A 25705-nucleotide genomic window follows, 5' to 3' on the forward strand; every position below is an offset into this window, starting at 1 on the left:
CAGGGAGTGAAAGACAATGAAGATCCTTAAAACTAAGTCTCTACACATACTGAATGGTTGTGTCCCTGTTGCCTACTGCATGTCTGGACACCACAGTCCTATCTTTCATCCCATTGCCTGGACACCAAGAACTTCTACAGTATTTCACGTTTGTGCCCTGCTTGCTGTCAATTGCTCTTTAAGGACTATGTTCTATCTGCTTAATTTCTTGCTGGTGTTCCTTCTCAATATCGTTGTGCCAGGTAGCTGATCCTTTGTGCCTGTGCCATCTTGCTATACTCGTCTATTTATGGTTGAAGCATGACAATATGTGACAGCTAATATTTTAAGAAAATATCTCAATTATATTCTTGCAGCTTGATCCACAATCTGTAATCAGGCTATCCCCTTTCAGAAAGCATGAGTCTTCTCTTCAGTCTTCTCATGGATGACTTCATCTCGTGGTTCCTCAGGGTGTAAATCATGGGGTTCAGAACAGGGATGATGACAGTGAAGGTGATGGAGACAGCTCTGTCCATGGGGAGGGCAGTGAAGGCCCGGGCATAGACATAGATGCAGGGAACAAAGTGCAGTGTCACCACAGTGATGTGGGCTGTGCAGGTACAGATGGCTTTCTTCCTGCCTTCTCCAGTTTGAGTTCTCAGCATCATCAAGAGCACTGTGTATGACACAAGAAGAAGGACAAACCACAGGGTAGTGACCAGGCCATTGTTGGAAATCATTAAAAGCTCAATGACAAAGGTGTCAGTGCAGGCGAGTTTGAGCACCTGCGGGACATCACAATAGAAGCCATCAACAACATTAGGTCCACAGAAGGGGAGGGGTAGCAAAAGGGAAATCTGCACAATGGAGTGGACAAAGCCCCCCATCCAGGAAGCCACAATGAGGGCAGTGCATCTCCCCCTACTCATGATGGTCACATAGTGCAGGGGCTTGGAGATGGCCATGTAGTGATCAAAGGCCATCACAGAGAGAGAAAAAATGTCTGCTCCACTGAGGAGGTGGAAGAAAAACATCTGTGTGATGCAACCGTTGAAGGAGATGGTCTTTCTCCTTGACAGAAGGTCTGCTAGGACCTTCGGAGCAGTGATGGAGGAGAAGCAGATGTCCAAGACAGAGAGATTGCGGAGCAGGAAGTACATGGGGGTGTGAAGGCGAGGCTCACAGGCCACAGTGATCATGATGGCAACATTTGCTAACACAGTTGTTACATAAATCACAGCTCAAAATAAAAATAAGAGCAAGCTTAACTCTTGAGACTGGGTAAGGCCACAAAAAATGAATTCAGACACCCTGGTATGATTTCTCAGGGCCATTGGATGATATTTCCTCCTCCAAGTACAGCTTGGAAAGAAATAATATTACTTAGGTAATGAAATCAAAGTTTTACCTCATACAGAAAATGAACATACATAAATATATCTTATTCTTCATGAACTATCTGTGTTACCAGGGAAATCACTCAGTTCTACTTGCTTCAGTTCCCTCATTAGTACAAGTTGAGTTTTGAGCTAGATCATTTGCTTTCCTACCGTACTTGATTGGGGACTTTGTGATCTTTTAAAGTTCACCCCTAGAAGTTGCTGAGGAAGAGATCTAAGGAAGGCTTTATGGAAAGAATTATGGGTTCCCTACATCTTCGTGAATCAGAGCAGCTCTGATTTTATTCAAGTTTCACTTTGTTTCTATGGCTTAAAAGCCTTTGGAATAAATCAACCCTCAAATGCCTTTCAGTAACAAGATGATATGGGTCAATTTGAACAGCATATTATTGTTTTAAAAGCTACTGCACACTTAATTACAATAAAATTTCCTAATATCCCTCTGAGTTTAGGGAGAAAGCTGTTATTCCCACTTTAATAATACCAAAACTGAAATCAATAAGTATAAGCCAATTTTCCAAAGTAATTCAGAAAACCAGTGGCAGAGAAAAAGTAACACAGTTTTCTTCTGTCTCTTAGTTCTAGGATCTTTCCATTATACCACACTGCCTGCCAGTTTCAAAATATATAAATCCATGAATAATTTGTGTAAGGAACACTCTACAGAACTTTCAGTGGTGAGTTTTATTAGCTCCTCAATTTCCTCTTTCCATCAATGGAATTTTAGACCTTGCAGAAATGACATCTTCTCTTCAATGTTTTATTTCATTTCATAGATACTAAGAGGTCAAGGGTAAATGATGAATTTAACACAAAGAAGTTGACAAAGATGGTGATGGAGATGATTATGTTCACAAAGGTCCAGACATGCATACATAGAGAACGAGCATGAAATTCAAGGTTACCACAGAAATGTAGGCAGTACAGGTAAATGTGAATTTCCTCCTGTGCCCTTCCTATAAAAGATAAACAGTTTCTAGTGAGCTTGGGATTTTCACTTTCTGATGGAGTAAAATAAACACAAGATGGAAGCAATGGTTGTTCCCCATCCCTGAGGGTTGGTATGTTCTCTTACTATAGAGTCGTGGCTGAGGAGGAAGGGGCAGATCCAACTTAGAGGATTTTTATTTCCTTGTATTTTTCCCGTATGAGTCAGGAGTAAGCAACCTTTGGTTGTTTGAAGATCAATTAAGGAAAAATAAAGTTCTTAAGAGGCCCAAGTGACAAGTATAAGATCACGCAGGAAGCTAGTGATGGAGTTAGACTTTGACATTCAGCCCATGTCACTTCAATAATTTATAAGAAGATTTATGATGGTGGCAGTGGTCACAAAGTTAACTCAGAGTTATAGGTAAAAGCCATCCTAAGCCTAAGCATCTGCCTGAATCACCTGGCATTACCTTATTGATAGATGGTCACTGTCCAGATCAGTGCCCAACTGGGAAGCATCATGATTGGTCTGTGTAAAAACAAACTTTGGGAAGGTAAGAGTCTTGAAAAACTATGTGGATAAATAAGCCCAAAACACATGTTGCCTCTCATTTGCTCTGGAGAATTTGATGACTTGTCTTGTTTTCCCAGTTTATTCAGTCTCTGAGGGCACACTTACCTCCACAGCATGTACTGATAGGCAGTATGTTTTATCCAAAAGACTTATATTGAGCCACCCACATGCAAGAGACCTGGGCACTGTTAAAACTCTCCTGAGGGTACTACTCTTTTCACTTCTCTCAATTTGTCCCATTCTCCTCATCCTCACTTAAACCTTTATCACTTCTCCTCAGATTGTTGCAGGAGTTCTGTAACTGGTCTCCTTTTCTTCGGTGTAGTTTTCTCTAATTCATCCTCTCTGTTGTTTGCAGAAATATCTTCACAAGTCATAAATGGGACCACTTATTCCCTTGCTGGAAAATTTCTAGTAGTTCCCTATTGCTTGTAGAATAAAGATTAAACTTTTCTTATAGCATCTAAGACTTCCCTCCATCTTCGATATTATCTAGTGCCCTGTTTCCTTTGATTCTGTTTCAGGTGTTTCAATGTTATACACATTCTTATGCCTTTGGATCTGTGATCTTGTTGCTCCCTCTACCTACCGTATCCTCCCTACTCTCAGAATCTCCCATCTATCCATCTTCACAAACACTGACCTTTCGACACTCGGGTCCAGAGACTCCTCTTCTGTGAAAACTTCCCTGACACCCCTTTGTGACTCATTCCCTGCACTGACTTCTCTTCTGGTATTTTTAACAGTTTCTTCTAATTATATGTCTCTTTTCCCTTAGCACACTATAATTTCCCTATTATACCTCAAGTTCATCCTGTCTGCTCAGTATTTCATCCATCAAATCTTCACTTAGTATGGGGCATGCGTTAGGTGCTCAATAAATCTTTTGTTGCTGTTTTAAAGATTGACACCTGAGCTAACATCTGTTGCCAATTTTCTTTTTTTCCCTTCTTTTCCCCAAAGCCCCCAAGTACATAGTTGTATATTTCAGTTGTGAGTGCCTCTGGTTGTGCTGTGTGGGATGCTGCCTCACCGTGGCCTGAGGGGTGCCATGTCCATGCCCTGGCTCTGAACACGGCAAACCCCTGGACTGCCCAAGCAGATTGCATGAACTTAACCACTCGGCCACAGGGCCAGGCCCTCAATAAATGTTTCTTAAATTTATAAATCTAGCTGGTAAGTGCACATCATTACTTATAAGCATTGGCATTGGAATGTGAGTGAGGGAGAAGGATCTTGATGAACACAGGCTAAGAAACTCTTTTGTTAACATCTTTGACATGGCCTGAGGGATGCCAGATAGAGATTTGTTTTCTGATCCAGGCTATAAAACACCTTTGTGACCTTGAGAAAGTCACATTGCCTCTCTGTTCCTTGGATCCTCAGTTGTAAAATGTGAGGGCAATCTAACGTGATGTGGTGTAGGGCAATGTTAAGAGTTTTCAGGTAGGGCAAATTTGGGTTGGAATTTTGCCTCTTCCTCATTTGTTACATGGAGCAAGTTCTTTATTTTCCTTCAATTTATTCCTCTGCAAACTGGGAAGCATACCACTTACTTCAATGGGTGGCATAAGGAGTAACTATGATCATGTTTGTAAAGTACCAAGATCAGAGTGGACATTCAATTAACTTGATTCATTTCCCTTTTTCCTGAAAACAGAATCTGACCTGCCTATCATGAGGGTTATTTATGAAGACATATGTAGAATATTCTATTGAATAGCAATAAAATGCGATTCAATAGAAGTACAACTTCTCTTTGAACCAACTTAACTATTTTTGTTTCCATGAACTTGCATGAATTAACCAAGTGGACTTGAGCCTTCAGCTCTGGGTCATTGGGTTCAGGAATAAGACAGGCTCTGGATCAAAGGCTAAAGAGACCCAGTGAGTCATGGGCAGTGTATGGAAATAGGGTTGCCTTTGAAACCTCCACAGTTTTTAAGATAAGTTGAGGTTAAGATTATGTTTTTGAAGGAAGCACCAATGTTGTGGAAAGAGGCTCCATGATCCCATGGACGAACCCTAAGCTAGAATAAAATCTGCTCCTTATATGCAACTCAATTGTTCTATCAAATACGAGCTGCTTTCTCTTTTACCATGCTGACTCCATCTCTGTGGCTCCTTCTTCTTAAGGAGACATTCCTCCTTTTCCAGTATTTAAAATCTACTTCTTTGTTTTCCGTTACTAAAATTTTCAGATATTTTTGCAATATCTTATACACTAGGTACATTTTCATGCACATCCTATCCAAGTATAATCCACAATGTCTCACACTCTGACAGTTCAATGTTCTTACCCAAATCCTTCAGTATCCAAGCTGGAATTTATGCCATCTGAGACTGGATAGCTGGGCCTCAGTGTGTATGGTTCTGGGGAAATATCATGTTAGAAGTTGAAGTCCTTCTGCAGGTTAGTTACATTAGACTTCGGTATCTTCTCTTAAAACTTCACATTGGAAAGGGCAGACTCAGGGAGTTACATCATCATGGCTCTTCATCTGGTCCCAAAGCATCCCTATCACATACAGTAGTCCCTTAGGCTCAAGCCTAATATGAGAATTACCAAAGGGAATTTTATTATATCTGAGTGTGGAAATAGAATGGACATTCTTATGACAGTGTTGGAGTTCCAGTGGGAGTTATTAAATATTTTCCAAGTCATTATTGGACACAAATCCACGCATATGTGCACACACATACATATGCATGCACTTACAGACACACACAAACAAAGATGCCCACGTTTCTATGCTTTCCAAATTCTTGCAAGGCCCCAGAAGACATATGCTATTTATTCTGTGATTCTTTGAATTTTGGGGAAACATGTTAATAGAAATATCTAATGCCATATTATCATTCATTCTCAGTGTTGGCAATGTGACCAAGGGGGCAAAAATTGGTTATTGGTAGCCAAAAAATCTTAGATATTGCAATGATGTGTGGTCCTTCAAAGATCTTTGGTGTGTAAAAAGATATACAGTATATCTTTGGTATTACATTTTCTTGTGGGAAAGCAATTAGTAAAAACACCTAATAAAGCTCCTTGGGGGGGGCAATAATTTTAAAAAGTTTGAGAAGCACTGCCATGTGGTTAAGAGTCTTGGCCCAATGTCTCTGTCTTGTAGGACTCAGAGAAAATCACAAATGTATGTCATCTACTAGGACTATTTTGCAAGTATTAATGCATCATAACAATTTCAAAAGAATGGTCTATATGTTGAAGTTTCCTGAGATTTCTTATTCCTCTTGGCCAATTTTTTAATGACTTTTGGAGGCTGAAGGGTAGAATTTGAAGCAGGAATAAAGAGAGAAGGGAGATTTATTGTCTCTCTACATAATTACATTTTTAGAATCGTCCTCTTGGGAGAGAGGTGTATTACAAAGAAGACCCAGTGGCTATTCCTAAATGGCCCTGCCTACAATGTGTTTCTTTTCTCTCCTGCTACAAAAAATGGATCTTGAGTGTGTGAAAAGGTATTTTTTTTTTTACCAGTGATTTATCTTGAATTGTCTGTGCATATATAGACAAAACTATAGTTTTGCTCCAGCTATAAAAGCCCTGGGAGTGAAGTGGAGAGAAGATAGAGGGAATAAAGAAGTTTAAGTTAACAAAAAATAAATTATCTTTGTGGATTTTGTGCAGATATAGCCCCAATTTGTACAAGTACTTTTGAGATTAATTTGAGTGAGAAAATCAGTAGAATGGATCTGAGAATAGTGAAATATATTGAAATATGTTGAAGATTCTGTACTCAAAATATTAAATCAAGAAGTGATTTTAATAATCAACTGGGAATAATCAGAGAAGGCAGAGAAATCTCAGAGACACTAGAGAAAGCATGTGAGAAAGAAATACATCCATATTCTGTATATATGCACATTTAGGAATATTATAACAGGGAAATCGTTTGTATGCCTGATTAATTCCAGGAGCAATGCTAATTTTTGCAACTATCATCCTCTCAACATTTGTAATTCTTTACTCTCTTGGCAACCTTGTGAGGAGACAATGTTATTTCCATATTGCAGGTGGTAAAAGTGAGGTAAAGTATGTTGGCATGAGAGTTACAGATTACAACAAAATAGCATTAGGTTATTGATTTTAGTCTTATACCTCATTCCTCTCCCCAGTCTGCAAGCCCAATATCTCATGTTGTTCAACCTCATCTCTTCTTTTTGTTTCTATATTCCCTCTAATAGAGTTAAGCGTCTATGAGGATGTAGAGAAATGACCGTGGAGAAAAGAGATAGCTGTCTCTTACTCCCAGGATAGCGGTTTGAGAAAAACTAATCAGAGTTAGATTTCCATCTCAATCTGACTGCTCACCCCAGTTTACTGCTCTCAGAAAACCCAATCCTTCTCTGAAGTCTCTTCATGGCTGATTTCATCTCTTGGCTCCTCAGAGTGTAGATGATGGGGTTCACCATGGGGGTGATGACCGTGTTATTGATAGACACAGCTATGTCCATGGGCAGTGTAGTGAAGGGCCGGCAGTAGATGTAAATGAAAGGCACAAAGTGAAGAGTCACCACCAGGATGTGGGAGGTGCAGGTGGTGAGGGCCTTGTGCCGGCCCTCCCCAGAGTGAGATCTCAGCATCACCAGAATAATAGTGTAGGACCCCAGGAGCCCGAGGAACCACAGGAGTGTCACCAGCCCATTGTTAGAGATCATAAGGAGTTCCAGAGCAAAGGTGTCAGTGCAGGCCAGTTTAACCACTTGGGGCGCATCACAGTAGAAGGCATCTAGGACTTTGGGACCACAGAAGGGGAGTGGAAGTAAGAGAATTATCTGGACAATTGAGTGCAAACCACCACCCACCCAAGAGGCGACCACCAAACCCACCCACATCGATCTCCTCATAATGGTCACATAATGCAGAGGTTTGGCAATTGCAAGGTATCTGTCATAGGCCATCACAGAGAGGAAAAAAATATCTGCCCCACCAGCAAAGTGGAAGAAGAAGATCTGTACCATGCAGCCATGGTAAGAGATGGTTTTCCTCTCTGATAAAAGATCCACCAGGAACTTGGGAACGGTGACAGCTGAAAAAACAATGTCCAGGACTGATTTGTTCCTCAGGAGAAAGTACATGGGAGTGTGGAGGTGGGACTCACAGGTGATGGTCAGCACAATGAGTGTGTTACCCAGCACAGTTGTTACATACACAGCAAGGAAGACCACAAACAAGCAAAACTCTAGCTCCCGGAAGCGAGTGAGTTCCAGGAAGACAAATTCCTTCACAGTGGTGTGGTTGCTCTGGCCCATGATGGGGACTACCCTCTGCTAGGTCTACCTTAGGAGAAGATATGTTAGGATTAGGAGTATGCAGTCATGAGGCGGCAATATCATTTATCATATATTGTTATAAGGCTCTTGCAAGTATCCAGATCATAACGACTACTCAGAAAAACTGTGCTAGAGTCTCCCTTTTCATTGTGTGGAAACTCTTTATCCTGGTGATTTTCCTTTCTTGTTGTAAAACCCTAGGTTGACAAGAAGAACCATCACACTCCTATGTCCTTACTCTGACTAGAGGGAGATGGAAAGGCTATGGTCATTTGACCATGGCTTATTTTCTATCCTGCAGAAATAACTTCTTTACATGTATGCAAAGCTTTATAATTTACTAAAAGCTTTCACCTGCAACATTTCATCTTGATTTTGATTCTTGTGGTGTCTCTGTGGGCTCTGTAGAGTAGTTATGATTATCTCCATTTTACATAGGAGAAACTGAAGCTTAGAGCAGTTAATGACTTTCCCACATTTGCAAAATCACAAAGTTAATAAGTGGCAAATCAAGGATTTGAACCCAAATAATTTTTCTGACTTGACAGAGACTCCCTTCTTGACGAGATTTTAGTTAGGCCCTTCTGAGCCCTCTTCTCAACTAGGTGTCAACCTCGACCTTACACATTTTTCCTGGATAAACTCAGTTTTAGCAAGAATCCTGCTAAATCAGTTTAGCAAGAAGCCCCTACCCTTGATATCTGATCAAATTTCTCAACCCCCACCCTAGACATCTAACTCCTTGTATCAAAGTTCTTGGCTTGTCTTTAGCAAGAATCATGTTAAGCCAATTTAGCAAGAATCCCCCTATCCTTGCATTCTCCCTTTAGTAATTCTCTATCCACTGACCCTCTCCCTCTGTTCATTGGCTATAAATCCCAACTTCTCCTCATTGTATTCGCAGTTGAGCTTAATCTCTCCCCTCTATTGCAATAGTCTTGACCTCTACTGCAACAGTCTTGAATAAAATCTGTCTTGCCATTTTTAACAAGTGTCTGGTGAATAATTTTTATTTAACAGTCTCCAGAGGTTTTTCCACTGTAGCGTTCTGCCAGATCAGAGGGTGTGGGGCTTACTTTGCTATATCAGAATTTTAGTGGGTAGATTAACTTTACAGTTAATTAAGTAGCCTGACTAGTTAATCCTCATCTCCTTTCATACAGGAGAGAAGAATCATAAGTACTCCTCCATGTGCTCTGAGACACTTGGATCTCACTTGGTCCACAAGGCTCTTGGTTGAGTGTAGAGCTGCAATCATCATTCAGAGCACATGAAATCATCACAAACAAACTCATCATTAAAACTTCCAGACCTCAGTGGTGACTTAATCTGATCCTCCTTACTTTAGGGGTGAATGGAGAAGGGTATTTATTTTTCTAGAATCACTCTATGGATTGGTGAAAGATACATAACTTTAATAAAAATTTTCCGAGTCCTCTTTGAATTTTTGCCATGAGAATACTTAATATCTACCCTTTAAACAAATTTCAAGCATACAATAAAGTATTGTTAACTATAGTGCATTACATTTCCAGGACTTATTCACCCTGCATTACTGAAACTTTGTACCGCTCATATCCCTTGACTAACATCGTCCCATTTCTCTCTACCCCAAGCCTCTGGTGATCACCATCCTACTCTCTGCTTCTGAGTGGAAGACTATGCTAAGTGAAATAAGCCAGCCACAGAAAGACAAACACTGCATGATCTCACCTATAGGTAGAATCTAAAACAGTTAAACTCTTGGAAAGATAGAGAATTTTAACCTGGGATTAAATATAACCTCAAATTCCAGGGATTTTCTTCTGTTGCTATGTTGGCAAGTAAGGTTTTTTCAAATCAGATATCTGGCCATCAGAGGACAAAACTCTCTTAAATATGAATATTTGTATGTCCAAGGACTCTCATATTGCAGATAATTTTTAAAAATTCAAATAGTTGAGATGACCCAAAGCCAGTTCAACAATAGAAAGTAAACAGTTTTGGCATTCAAAGCAATGGAAGCATATATGAAGAAAATAGGATAAGAAAGAGAGTAGACTAGATAAAAAAAGAACAGAGCACAATCCCTGAAATAAAAACATAATAAAGCACCCTGCAAATGACCTGTTTAGTGGCATTTCTTTTTTCAGTTCTGTTACAGTTGAGGGGTATTTTATGGTTTAATTTGAGGAGTTCAGACATGCAGAAAGCTTCTTAAATAAAAATCTTCTCTGTTGATTTTCCTAGATTTCTGATTTCACCATTAGAACCATTTTATTCCTGTGGAAAAGTGAATTTTCTCTCTAAGGGTTCTTTTAATATGATACAATAAGAATCCTACTTTAATATCCCATCATAACACAGTACCTGGAGGTGGTATTCTGGAATTTTTTACTGCCACCTAGCAAACAACAGAAAGCTACTCAAATTATGTTATTTCCCTTTATAAAAGGTGTCTACAAATAAGAGCCCACCTTAGGATTGTATTGAGGGCAAGATGTATTAGCTTCCCAACTTGAAACTCCAAGGGAAACATTTGACCTAGACCCAAGTGTCAGGGACAGCTCCCCTAGGAAACCAGTAAGATCTTCCTCTTAGACAATGAAGACTACGTACTGGGCTATTTCTGTTTTGTCTTCCATACACTCAAAAACCTATATATGGGTTAATTTCCTACTCCATACTTTCTCAACTGTAATCTCTTAACAGTTTCCTACTTATATTTTGTTGTTTTGTTACGTGTTTTGCTGTTGTTGCTGTAAGATCTCCCTAATCCTTTGTAGATGTGATGAGTAAATACATTGGTTACTAAGGTAGAGACTGATTTTCATAGGTATAAGGCAATCAGCCATGTCCAGGACAAGCATTGGTTATGAAGGCAAGATTGGAATGGGTGCTAGGCAGGAAATCATAGCAGTCTTGGCCGACAGGGGTTGAAAAGGTAATATGGAAACTAAGGATGGGTGTGTAGCGTTGGGAGTCAGGCTTGTAGAATCTGCAGGAGGTGAGGGGCCACAAAAATCATACATTGCCACCTTCAGTTTGCCTAGTTGGGTCCTCATTACTATTTTCAAATAATGCTGCACTCAGCATTTTGGAAATGTATTTTTGTGTACATCTATAAGTCCAGACATGAACTTTACTGGGTCTAGGTCTAGTCAAAAATTACATTAGTTTTCTAATTTTAACTAATGATTAAGGTATTGTAAAGAAACAGCCTAATTCTAATTGTGGTTGGATGTTTGATTTCTTTTTATAGATGGATGTCATAAGCCAAAATAAATTGCAACACATTTTAACTTGAAATGGAAGACTGAAGAGTTTGTCATCTTGATGATACAAATGCCAAAAAAACAAATTTATTATAATATTCGAATAAAATTTAAGTAATTGTTTTTATAATTTTGGGGTTGAGAAGAACTTGGTAAGCATTACACCAAAGATTACCAAAGACTATTAGATTTGGTTGAATAAAAATATGAAACTTCCATGTTTCAAAAGCATTAAAAATAAGTTAAAAACTAAAAATGAATGAAAAACTTGGGAAAGTGTATGTAAAAAATAATACAAAATAAGTTTACTACTTTTGCTATAAATAGAGCTTTTATCATTCAGTGAGAAATGTATACTTTAAAACAAAAGTGGGTCATGATTCACAGAGAAATATAGTTGGTCAGCTCATATATGAATTGATGTTCAATTACACTATTATGCAAAGAAATGAAAATTAAAATTGCAATGAGATATCAATTTTCACCTGAAGTACTGGTCAATGTTTAAAAGACCCATTATTTGCATGGATATGGGGAAGGAGATATATGGTTGGTAGCAGTGTACAGAGGGACAAACTTTCTGGGGTCATTCTTGAAATATGTGCCAAAACTTAAAATGTGCAAGTCCTTTGACTCAGGAATTCTATCTTAGGAATTTATGCTAAACAGTTAATAAATCAAGTGCTTAATGCCATAAGTGCAAAGAAAGTTTGTGACAGTACAGATTATAAGAAATAAGAATTTAGATTAATATCTGATATATAAAACTTGTTCAATAAGTTACTGTACAATAGAGTAATTCAGTATTTTCAGCCAATAAAATTGATAATGTAGAACTTTACTCTTGGATGTGGTAAGAGTCCTTTTTAGTGATAGGTTGAAGTGCTGACTGTATCACATACTGTTACTTTTGCAAATAAATCTATTTTTTTTGTGAGGAAGATTAACCCTGAGCTAACATCTGTTACCAATCCTCCTCTTTTTGCTGAGGAAGACTGGCCCTGAGCTAACATCCATGCCCATATTCCTCTACTGTATATGTGGGACACCTACCACAGCATGGCTTGAGAGGTGGTGCCATGTCTGCACCCGGGATCTGAACTGGCGAACCCTGGGCCACCGAAGCAGAACATGTAAACTTAACCTCTATGCTACTGGGCAGGCCCCAAAATCTATATGTTTAAAAGAAGTCTGGAAAGATGTCTACCTCAATAGTAGCAGCTATTATCTGTGGGTATTTGGATTTTGGTAATCTTTTTTTGAAAAGATATTCTATTGTGTCCAATTTTTAAAATAGATTTTAAATGGCTTCTGATTTTGAAAATTAGAAAAAGTGTATTAACATACACTTTGAAGTAAAAGCTTTTCCTCATTAATTTGAGCTCTGATGTTATGCCTCAGGCCCAGTTAGCAACTGTGGACAGGGTTCCTGGTTGGTGCAGTATAAACAGCTGCTCCCCCACCGCAGCAGCTGAAACAAGTGAAAGGAGCGACTAAACTCTATCTCCATGTGGAGGCACAAATCAACAACATCAAGCAATATGAAAAAATACATTAAATCACCAGAACAGAAAGAAAGTAACAAATACACAGAAAACAATCCCAAAGAAAATGAGATATATAACCTAAATGATGATGATTTCAAAACAGCAATCATTAAAATACTCAATGAGTTAAGAGAGAATTCTGACCGACAACTCAATGAGTTCAGGAGCTATGTCACAAAAGAGTTTGATACGATAAAGAAGAACCAAACAGAAATATTGGAAATGAAGAACACAATAGAGGAGATTAAGAAAAATCTAGATGCTCTGAACAGTAGGGCCAATAATATGGAGGAAAGAATTAGCAATTTGGAAGATGGCAATATAGAATTGCTGCAGGCAGAGGAGGAGAGAGAAGCAAGACTAAAAAGAAATGAAGAAACTCTCTGAGAATTATCAGACACAATTAGGAGATGCAACGTAAGGATTATAGGTCTACCAGAGGGAGAAGAGAAGGAGAAAGGGGCAGAAAGCCTATTCAAAGAAATAATGGCTGAGAACTTCCCAAATCTGGTGAGGGAGATGGATCTGCAGGTGACAGAAGCCAATAGATCTCCAAACTTTATCAATGCAAGAAGACCAACTCCACAGCATATGGTAGTGAAGCTAGCAAAAGTCAACGACAAGGAGAAAATACTAAGGACAGCCAGGCAAAAGAAACTAACCTACAAAGGAACCCCCATCAGGCTATCAGCAGATTTCTCAGCAGAAACTTTACAGGCTAGAAGAGAGTGGAATGATATATTCAAAAATCTGAAGGACAAAAATCTACAGCCGAGAATTCTCTACCCAGCGAAAATATCCTTCAAATACGATGGAGAAATAAAAACTTTCCTAGATAAACAAAAATTAAGGGAGTTCATTGCCACAAAATCTCCTCTTCAGGAAATCCTCAGGAAAACCCTCACTCCTGAAACATCCAAAAAAGGAAAGGGGCTACAAAACCAAGAGCAGAGGAGATAAGTAGAAGGACAACAACAGAGAGTAGCAGCTCTACATCAGAACAGATTAAACCATGGGACGAGAAACAAAGGAAATTGAAGAAAACCGGAAAACAAGACACAAAATGGTAGTGGTAGGCCCCCACATCTCAACAATCACTCTAAATGTAAATGGATTGAACTCCCCAATCAAAAGACACAGAGTGGCAGGATGGATCAAAGAACAAGATCCAACAATATGCTGCCTCCAGGAAACACACCTCAGCCCCAAAGACAAACACAGACTCAGAGTGAAGGGATGGAGAACAATACTCCAAGCTAATAATGAACAAAAGAAAGCAGGTGTCGCTATACTAATATCAGACAAGGTAGATTTCAAAGCAAAACAGATAAAGAAAGACAAAGAGGGACAGTATATAATGATAAAAAGGACTCTCCACCAAGAAGACATAACACTTATAAATATATACGCACCCAATACAGGAGCACCAAAATTTGTAAAGCAACTCTTAATAGAACTAAAAGAAGACATCAACAACAATACAATAATAGTAGGGGACCTCAACACACCATTAACACCAATGGACAGAACATCCAGACAGAAAATCAACAAGGAAATAGTAGAATTAAATGAAAAATTAGACCAGATGGACTTAATAGATATATATAGAACACTTCATCCAAAAACAGCAGGTTACACATTCTTCTCAAGTGCACATGGAACATTCTCAAGGATTGACCATATTTTGGGAAACAAAGCAAACATCAATAAATACAAGAGAGTTGAAATAATATCAAGCATCTTTTCTGATCATAATGCTATTAAACTAGAAATCAACTACAAGAAAAAAGCAGAGAAAGGTGTAAAAATGTGGAGACTAAACAATACGCTTCTCAACAAACAATAGATCATTGAAGAAATTAAAGAAGAAATCAAATTTTATCTGGAGACTAATGAAAATGAGAACACAACATACCAAATCATTTGGGATGCAGCAAAAGCAGTCCTAAGAGGGAAATTCATCGCAATACAGGCTCACCTCACTAAACAAGAAAAAGCTCACATAAGCAACCTCAAACGACACCTAACAGAACTAGAAAAAGAAGAACAAACAAAGCCCAGAGTCAGTAGAAGGAGGGAAATAATAAAAATAAGAGCAGAAATAAACGATATTGAAACAAAAAAGACAATAGAAAGGATCAATGAAACAAAGAGTTGGTTCTTCGAAAGAATTAACAAAATTGACAAACCCTTAGCCAGACTCACCAAGAAAAGAAGAGAGAAATCGCAAATAAATAAAATTAGGAATGACAGAGGAGAAATCACAACAGATACGAATGAAATACAAGAGATCATAAGAGAATACTATGAAAAACTATATGCCAACAAATTGAACAACCTGGAAGAAATGGACAAATTCCTAGACTCCTACAATCTCCCCAAACTGAATCAGGAAGAAATGGAGAATCTGAATAGGCCAATCGCAAGTAAGGAAATAGAAACGGTAATCAAAAACCTCCCCAAAAACAAGAGTCCAGGACCAGACGGCTTCTCTGGAGAATTCTACAAAACATTCAAAGAAGACTTAATACCTATTCTCCTCAAACTGTTCCAGAAAATTGAGAAAGATGGAGAACTCCCTAACACATTCTATGAAGCCAACATCACTCTGATCCCCAAACCTGACAAGGACAACACAAAGAAGGAGAACTACAGGCCGATATCACTGATGAACATAGATGCAAAAATCCTCAACAAAATTTTGGCAAACCGAATACAGCAATACATCAAAAAGATTATACACCATGATCAAGTGGGATTTATACCAGGGACACAGGGATGGTTCAACATCCGCAAGTCAATCAACGTGATACACTACATCAACAAAATGAAAAACAAAAACACCATGATCATCTCAATAGATGCAGAGAAAGCATTCGACAAGATCCAACACCCATTTATGATAAAAACCCTCAGTAAAATGGGTATAGAAGGAAAGTACCTCAACATAATAAAGGCCATATATGATAGACCCACAGCCAACATCATACTCAATGGACAAAAACTGAAAGCCCTCTGAGGACAGGAACAATACAAGGGTGCCCACTTTCACCACTCCTATTCAACATAGTACTGGAGGTGCTGGCCAGAGCAATTCGCCAGGAAAAAGAAATAAAAGGAATCCAAATAGGTAACGAAGAAGTAAAACTCTCGTTGTTTGCAGATGACATGATCTTATATATAGAAAACCCCAAAGAATCCATAGAAAAACTATTAGAAATAATCAACAACTACAGCAAAGTAGCAGGGTATAAAATTAACGTGCATAAATCAGTAGCATTTCTATACACTAACAATGAACTAACAGAAAAAGAACTCAAGAACTCAATCCCATTCACAATCGCAACGAAAAGAATAAAATACCTTGGGATAAACTTAACCAAGGAAGTGAAGGATCTATACAATGAAAACTACAAGACTTTCTTGAAAGAAATTGACGATGACATAAAGAGATGGAAAGACATTCCATGCACATGGATTGGAAGAATAAACATAGTTAAAATGTCCATACTACCTAAAGCAATCTACAGATTCAATGCTATCCCAATCAGAATCCCAAGAACATTCTTCACAGAAATTGAACAAACAATCCTAAAATTCATATGGGGCAACAAAAGACCGCGAATTGCTATAGGAATCCTGAGCAAGAAAAACAAAGCCGGCGGAATCACAATCCCCAATTTCAAAACATACTACAAAGCTACAGTGATCCAAACAGCATGGTACTGGTACAAAAACAGGTCCACAGATCAATGGAACAGAATTGAAAGCCCAGAGATAAAACCACACATCTATGGACAGCTAATCTTCGACATAGGACCAGAGGGCCTACAATGGAGAAAAGAAAGTCTCTTCAACAAATGGTGCTGGGAAAACTGGGCAGCCACATGCAAAAGATTGAAAATTGACCATTCTTTTTCACCACACACCAAAATAAACTCAAAATGGATCAAAGACCTAAAGATTAGGCCTGAGACAATAAGTCTTTTGGAAGAGAATATAGGCAGTACACTCTTTGACATCAGTTTCAAAAGAATCTTTTCGGACACTATAACTCCTCAATTGAGGGAAACAATAGAAAGAATAAACAAATGGGACTTCATCAGACTAAAGAGCTTCTTCAAGGCAAGGGAAAACAGGATTGAAACAAAAAAACAGCTCACTAATTGGGAAAAAATATTTACAAGCCACTTATCTGACAAAGGGTTAATCTCCATAATATACAAAGAACTCACACTGATTAGCAACAAAAAAACAAACAACCCGATCAAAAAATGGGCAGAGGACATGAACAGACATCTCTCAAAAGAAGATATGAATATGGCCAATAGACAAATGAAAAGATGTTCATCATCGCTAATCATCAGGGAAATGCAAATCAAAACTACACTAAGATATCACCTTACACCAGTTAGATTGGCAAAAACATCCAAAACCAAGAGTGACAAATGTTGGAGAGGATGTGGAAAAAAAGGAACCCTCATACACTGTTGGTGGGAATGCAAACTGGTACAGCCACTATGGAAAACAGTATGGAGATTTCTCAAAAAGTTAAAAATAGAAATACCCTATGACCCAGCCATCCCATTACTGGGTATCTATCCTAAGAACCTGATATCAGAAATCTCAAGAGTCCGTTACACCCCTATGTTCATCGCAGCATTATTTACAATAGCCAAGACGTGGAACCAGCCTACATGCCCAGAAACTGATGATTGGATAAAGAAGATGTGGTATATATACACAATGGAATACTACTCAGCCATAAAAAAAGCCAAAATTGGCCCATTCACAACAACGTGGATGGACCTCGAGGGTATTATGTTAAGCGAAATAAGCCAGTCAGAGAAAGACGAACTCTATATGACTCCACTCATAGGTGGAAGTTAGTATATTGATAAGGAGATCTGATCGGTGGTTACCAGGGAAAAGGGGGGTTGGGGGGAGGGCACAGAGGGGGAAGTGGTGTACCCACAACATGACTAACAAAAACGTACAACTGAAATCTCACAAGGTTGTAATCTATCATAACGTTAATAAAAAAAAGTGGAAGAGGTAGACAGAAGAGGAGGTCAGAGTAAGCAACGTGAGGAGTACTTGAGTTGACATGGTTGGCTTTAAAGACGGAAGTATCCACAAGCCAAGGAATGTAGCTAGACTCTAGAAGCTAGAAAAAGAGAAGAATGGGTTCTGCCTTAGAACCTCCAGAAAAGAATGCATCCTGCCAACACCTTGATTTTAGCTTTGTGAGGCCCATGTCAGATTTCTGACCTACAGAATTTTAGGACAATAAATTTGTGTTGTTTTAAACAACTAACTCTTTGTAATTTTGTAACAGGAGTAGTAGGAAACTAATATAAGAGAAATGCTTCAATTGGAGATGAAGGGGCTGTATGGACTGAAAAGGTAAAGAAAGAGAAAAATGAATAAAAAGGGTCAGAGGTGGGACAGGGCTCAATCAAGGGAAGGTGCCCACATGTTTCTCCCAAAAGCCTAAGAATGAGCAACACACCACGCACAAATCTCAAGTACAAGGGCAATGGGCTAGAGAAGCCAGTCCCAAGCTGTCACCACTTTAAAACTCTGTAGAGGATGAAATCGACCTTCAAATCTGAAGTAAAGGTCTAATTTAACACTCTCATAAATTCCACATGTAATTGGCTAATAGTGAGATGACTTGATATCAATTGAAGTGCCCCTAGACTTTATGAAAAGAGACTCAGAGATGGAGTCTCAAGCATTTTGTATATTGACTATACTTACCATATTAGAATTTAAAATGTCATCCACTGTAAACTGTATTTGCCACTTTAATGACAGCTAAGTAGTAAAAATGAAGCATTTCCATATCACATATACTCATTGATTGTAAGACAAATCTTAATTTCACGGATGTTAAAATATGAAAGAAAAGTTCATCTTAGAACTCAAGAAATTGAATATTTAAAAATACAGTCATGTGTCACATAATGGCATTTTGGTCAATTCAGACCACATTAATGACTGTAATCCTACAAGATTAATACCATATAACCTAGGTGTATAGAAGTCTGTATTATCTAGATTTGTGTGAGTACACTCTATGATGTTCACACAATGACAAAATCACCTAAAAATGAATTTCTCAGAATGCATCCTCACCATTAAGCAACACATCACTGTATGAGGTAATCAGTCCCTGTCACACACACATACACATGCAAACACACACAGTCACACACAAAGACTTTTCCAAAGAGAGACAGGTAAAAAGTAAACAAGTTTTATTTTGTCAGCCATGTATTTTAGGAACACAGAAGACTGTCGTCAACTCACTAGTACAAAACAGATTTTTATAATCAAATTCTGATCGTCAATAACACTACATTATTTATGTGCAGTTCATCATTTTCTTGGTATTAAAATAAAGTGTGAAACTTCTATTTTTGCTCACTTTAGGGGACCAAAGATGCTACAGCTACAGTTCCTCATTTTGAAAGACATGAAGATACTTATCTTATGGGAAGCTGATAAGATATTCTCTTCTAGACACCCTCCTTTTGTTTCCCAAAGATCCAGGCACATTCAGGAGTTACACTTTTCTCACTGAACATGTAAACAAATGCACTCTATGGACTTGCAGCCTTTCAAGAGAAAGAAGTAAAGACTCAGTGCGTTGAAATGTAATTTTTAAAATTTCCAGGATATACTAAAGTATATAATTTTCATGGGAATTATAGGTTACCAAAATGGACTAAAAGAAAGTAGAAAAATCTTAACAGAAAGTGCCCCTCCTCCTGCCCAGCACTCCAGCTCTGCCATCAGACAGACCACCGCACAGAGAGAAAAGTAGCCAGCAGCTGAGGGGATCACACAGGTGAAAGAAAGTGCCCCTCCCCCTGCCCAGTGATCTAGCTCAGCAAATGGCCAGAGTGCCACACAAACAGAAAAGGAGTCTGTTTTGAGCTAGGGAGCTGCAGATTGTGGCAAGCTCAGAATACACAGTGCCTGATCCCACCCAGTGGTGGCAGTTGGAAACTGTGAACAGATAATATCATGAGGGGCCGGCCCAGTGGCACAGCAGTTAAGTGTGCATGTTCCACTTTGGCAGCCCGGGGTTTACCAGTTTGGATCCCGGGTGTGAACATGGCATTGCTTGGCATGCCATGCTGTGGTAAGCGTCCCACATATAACGTGGAGGAAGCTGGGCACAGATGTTAGCTCAGGGCCAGTCTTCCTCAGAATAAAGAGGAGGATTGGCAGCAGTTAGCTCAGGGTTAATCTTCCTAAAAAAAATAAAAGATAATATCACGAGATGGAGACAAAAATCCAGGCCATCAAGCTGTATGAAGATATTAAATCTCAAGAACAGAAGGAAAATGACAAGTACCCAGCAATCAGCCCCAACAGCATGGAAATTCACAACCTAAATGACAGAGAATTCAAAATAACTATCATTAAAAAAATACTCAACGAGTAACTGGAAAATGCAGAAAGGCAGTTCAATGAATTGAGGAACTTCTTCATAAAAGAGATTGAAACTATAAAAAGAACCAATCAGAACTGTGTGGAGATGAAAAACACAATGAATGAGATGAAGAAAAATCTGGATTCCCTAAACAATAGAGCTGATATTATGGAGGATTGAATTACCAACTTAGAGAACAGAAATATAGAAATGTTTCAGATGGAGGAGGAGAGAGAACTGAGATTAAAAAGAAAGGAAGAAATTATCTGAGAAATATCAGACTCAATTAGGAAATGCAGCATAAGGATTATAGGTATTCCAGAGGGATAAGAGAAGGAGAATGGAGCAGAAAGCTTGTTCAAAGAAATAATAGCAGAGAACTTCCCAAACATGAGGAAGGAGTTGGAAATGCAAGTGAAATAAGCCAATATATTTCCTAACTGTATCAATGTAAAAAGACCTTCTCCAAGGCATATATTAGTAAAGCTGGCAAAAGTCAATGACAAAGAGAAAATATTAAGGGAAGCAAGGCAAAAGAAAACAACTAACAAAGGAACCCCTAACAGGCTTTCAGTGGATTTCTCAGCAGAAACCTTACAGGCTAGGAGAAAGTGGAATGATATATTCAAAATTTTGAAAAACAAAAACTTTAAGCCAAGAATGGTCTATCAATCAAAAATATGCTTTAGATATGACAGAGAAATAAAAAGTTTCCCAGATAAACAAAAGCTAAGGGAGTTCATCACCACATGCCATTCCTACAAGAAATCCTCAGTAAGGCCCTCATAGTGGAAAAATAAAAGGAAAGGGGCTACAAAGCCCTGAGCCAGGAGATAAATAGGTAGGCAATAATCAGGAAAATGCAGCTGTCTATTAGAACAGATTAGTAAACACTTAACTATAACATTAAAGATAAAGGGAAGGAAAACACCAAAATAAATATAATCTTGTCATTTTAACACAAACTCACAACACAAGATGGAAAAAGATATGACAATGATAACCTAAAAGGGGAGGAGGAAAGAGATGGAATTGGTTTAGTCTAATGAAATAAAAGGCTATCAAAAATGCACTAGCTCATCTATAAGATATTTCTATAAACCTAATGGTAATCAGTAAACAAATAATTAAAACAGAGACATAAGGAGAAAATCAAGAAAATCATCATAGAAAACTACTTAACCCAATTGGTAATCCAAAATACATGGGACGAGAAAAAAGGGAAATGCAGAAAATAAGCAATGAGAGGGGAGCATTAAGCCCTCATATATCAATAATCACTCTAAATGTAAATGGATTGAATTCTCCAATCAAAAGACAGAGTGGTAGGATGGATTAAAAAACAAGACCCAACAATATGCTGCCTCCAGGAAACACATCTCAGCCCCAAAGACAAACACAGTCTCAGAGTGAAGCAATGGAAGAAGATATCCCATGCTAATGACAAATAAATGACAGCAGATGTTGCCATACTTGTATCAGACAAAGTAGATGTCAAGATAAAACAGGTAAAGAGACACAAAGAGGGGCAGTATATAATGATTAAAGGGACACTCCACCAAGAAGAATTAACATTTATAAATATTTATGCACCCAACACAGGAGTACCAAAGTACATAAAGCAACTGTTAACAAACTTAAAAGGAGATATTACCAACAACACAATAACAGTATGGACCTGAACACTCCTTTTAAATCAATGGATAGATCATCCAGACAAAAATTCAACAAGGAAATAGTGGAATTAAATGAAAAGACCAGATGGACTTTAGAGATATGTATAGAACACTCCATGCAAAAACAGCAGAATACACATTCTTCTCTAGTGCGCATGTAACATTCTCAAGGGTAGACCATATATTGGGAAATAAGGCAAGCCTCAATAAATTTAAGTAGATTGAAATAATATCTAGCATCTTTTCTGACCATAATGCTATGAAACTAGAAATCCACTAGGAGAAAAAAGCTGGGAAAGGGACAAAAATGTGGAAACTAAACAATATGCTACTGAACAACAAATGGATGATTAAAGAAATTAAAGGAGAAATCAAAAAATACTATAGACAAAGGAAAATGAAAATGCATCAGACCAGCTTATACGGGATGCAGCAAAAGTGATCCTAAGATGGAAATTTATAGCAATACAGGCCCATGTTAACAAACAATAAAAATCTCCAATAAGCAACCTTAAACTTCTCCTAACAGAATTAGAAAAAGAAGAACAAATAAAGCCCAAACTCAGTGGGTGGAGGGAAAAAAGAAAAAGTAGAGCAGAAACAAATGATATTGACACAAAAAAGACAGTAGAAAGGATCGATGAATCAAAGAGCTGGTTCTTTGGGAGGATAAACAAAATTGACAAACCTTTAGGGAGACTCACTAAGAAAAAAAGAGAGAAGTCTCAAATAGATAAAATTAGAAATGAAAAAGGAAAAATTACAATGGCTACCACAGAAATACAAAAGATTATAAAAGAATACTTTGGAAACCTATACGCCTACAAATTGGACAGTTTAGAAGAAAGAATAAATTCTTAGACTCTTACAACTTCCCAAAACTGAATCAAGAAGAAATAGAGAATCTGAATAGACAAATCGCAAGTAGAGAGGTTGAAATAGTAATCAAAAACCTCCCCCAAAATAAAAGCACAGGAACAGATGGCTTCTATGGAGAATTCTACCAAACATTCAAAGAAGATTTATTAACTATCCTCAAACTATTCCAAAAAATTGAGGAAGCCAGAACACTTCCTAACACATTCCATGAGGCCAACATCACCCAGATACCAAAAGAAGACAAGGATAACACAAACAAGGAAAATTACATGCCAATAGCACTGATGAGCATAGACGCAAAAATCCTCAACAAAATATTGGCAAACTGAAAACAGCAATACATTAAAAAGATCACACACCATGATCATGTGGGATTCATACCAGAGACACAGGGATGGTTTGACATCTGTAAATCAATCAAGGTGATACACCACATTAACTAAATGAGGAATAAAAACCACACAATAATCTCAACAGACACAGAGAAAGCATTAGACAAGATATAACACCCATTCATGATAAAAACTCTCAATAAAATATATATAGGGGCCGGCCCCATAGCACAGCAGTTAAGTAAACATGTTCAGCTTCAGCAGCCCGGGGTTTGCCTGTTCAGATCCCAGGTGAAGACATGGCACTGCTTGGCAAGCCATGCTGTGGTAGGCTTCCCATGTATCAAGTAGAGGAAGATGGGCATGGATGTTAGCTCAGGGCCAGCCTTCCTCAGCAAAAAGAGGAGGATTGGCAGCAGTTAGCTCAGGGCTAATCTTCCTCAAAAAAAAATGTTTATAGAAGGAGAGTAACTCAACATATTAAAGGCCGTATATGACAAACCCACAGCCAACATCATACTCAATGGAGAAAAAATGAAAGCCATCCCTCTGAAAACAGGAACAAGACAAGTGTGGCCACTCTCACCACTCTTCTTCAACATAGTATTGGAGGTTTGGGCCAGAGCAATTAGGCAAGAAAAAGAAATAAAAGGAATCCAAATAGGCAATGAAGAAGTGGAACTCTCACTATTTGCAGATTAGATGATTTTATATGTAGAAAACCCTAAAGAATCCATTGGAAAATTATGATAAATAATCAACAACTACATCAAAGTTGCAGGGTGCAAAGTCACCTTACAAAAATCAGTAGTATTTCTATATTCTGATAATGAACTAACAGAAGAGAACTCAAAGATACAATCCCATTTAGAATTGAATCAAAAGAATAACACGCTAAGGAAGAAATTTAACCAAGGAAGTGAAAGATCTGTTCACTGAATCATAAGCCATTGACGAAAGAAATTGAAGAAGATATATATAAATACAAAGATATTCTATGCTCATGGATTGTAAGAATTAATATTGTAAAATGTACATACTACCCAAGGAGATCTACAGATTCAATGCAATCCCTATCCAAATTCCAATAACATCTTTCACAGAATTAGAAAAAGCAATTGAGAGAAAGAAAAATAAATTCGGAGGCATCATACTTATGATTTCAACCTTTATACTACAAAGCTTTAATAATCAAAACAGTATAGTCTGGCATAAAAACAGACATACAGATAAATGGAACATAATCAAGAGCTCATAAATAAATCCATGCATATACAGGCAATTAATTTACAACAAAGAAGCCAAGAATGTACAATGGGAAAGGGATACTCTCTTCAATAAATGATACTGGAAAAACTAGATAACTAGATGCATAATAATGAAATCAGACCCCTGTCTTACACAGCTCAGAAAAATTATTTGAAATGGATTAAATATTTAAACATAAGACCTGAAACAATAAAACTCCTAGGAGAAAAAGTCATGGAAAATCTCCTCAACATTGGCCTTGTCAATAATTTTTTGGATATGACACCAAAAGCACAAGCAACAAAAGAAAAACTTAATAAATGAAACTACATCAAACTGAAAGCTTCTGCACAGCAAAAGAGACAATCAAAACATGAGAAGACAACCTACAGAATGGGAGAAATTATTTGCAAATTATGTATCTGATAAGCTGTTAGTATCCAAAACACATAAAGAACTGATAAACTCAATACCAAAAAACACACAATCCGATTTAAAAATGGGCATAGGAACTGAATAGATATTTTTTTAAACAAGGTATTCAAATGGCCAATAGGTACATGAAAATGTGCTCAACATCACTAAGCATGAGAGAAATGCAATTCAAAACCACAGTGAGATATCAGTTCACACCTGTTAGAATGGCTATCATCAAAAAGACAAAAGATAAGTGTTGGTGAGGATGTGGAGGAAAGAAAATCCTTGTGCACTGCTGCTGGAAATATACATTGGTACAACCACTGTGGAAAACAGTAGAGAGGTTCCTCAAAAGATTTAAAATAAGACTACCATATGAACCAGCAATACCATCTCTGGATATATACCAAAAGGAAATGAAATTAAGGTCTTGAAGAAGTATCAGCACTTCTATGTTCATTGCAGCATTATTCACAACATTCAAGATATGAAAGCAATCTCAGTGTCCACCAATGGATGGATGGATAAAGAAGGTGTGGTCAGTCACAAAAAATAGAAAGTCCTGCCATTTGCAACAACACAGATGGACCTTGAGGGCATTATGCTAAGTGAACTAAGTCAAACAAAGACAAATATTCTATGATCTCATATATATATGGAACCTAAAAATCTGATCTCATAGAAACAGAGTAGAATGAATGTAGGTTACCAGGTGTTGGGGATGGGG

At 37.9% G+C, this 25705-nt stretch overlaps 1 protein-coding gene and 1 pseudogene across 1 annotated transcript; both read right to left on the reverse strand.

The window, feature by feature from the left end:
• Window positions 1–380: 380 nt before the first annotated feature.
• LOC123278060 (olfactory receptor 4D11-like) lies at window positions 381–1316 on the reverse strand (annotated as a pseudogene).
• A 5896-nt stretch (window positions 1317–7212) lies between these two features.
• Window positions 7213–8157, reverse strand: LOC139044327 (olfactory receptor 4D6-like). The gene has a single exon (XM_070503751.1). The coding sequence runs from the start codon at window positions 8155–8157 to the stop codon at window positions 7213–7215; it is 945 nt and encodes a 314-aa protein (XP_070359852.1).
• Between the last annotated feature and the right edge of the window lie 17548 nt (window positions 8158–25705).

Source organism: Equus asinus, unplaced genomic scaffold (genome assembly GCF_041296235.1).
Source record: "Equus asinus isolate D_3611 breed Donkey unplaced genomic scaffold, EquAss-T2T_v2 contig_800, whole genome shotgun sequence".
NCBI classification, from domain to species: Eukaryota; Metazoa; Chordata; class Mammalia; order Perissodactyla; family Equidae; genus Equus; species Equus asinus.

Coding starts and splice junctions, on each gene's coding strand:
- LOC139044327 (XM_070503751.1), bottom strand. CDS start 8,157: ATGGGCCAGAGCAACCACACCACTGTGAAGGAATTTGTCTTCCTGGAA.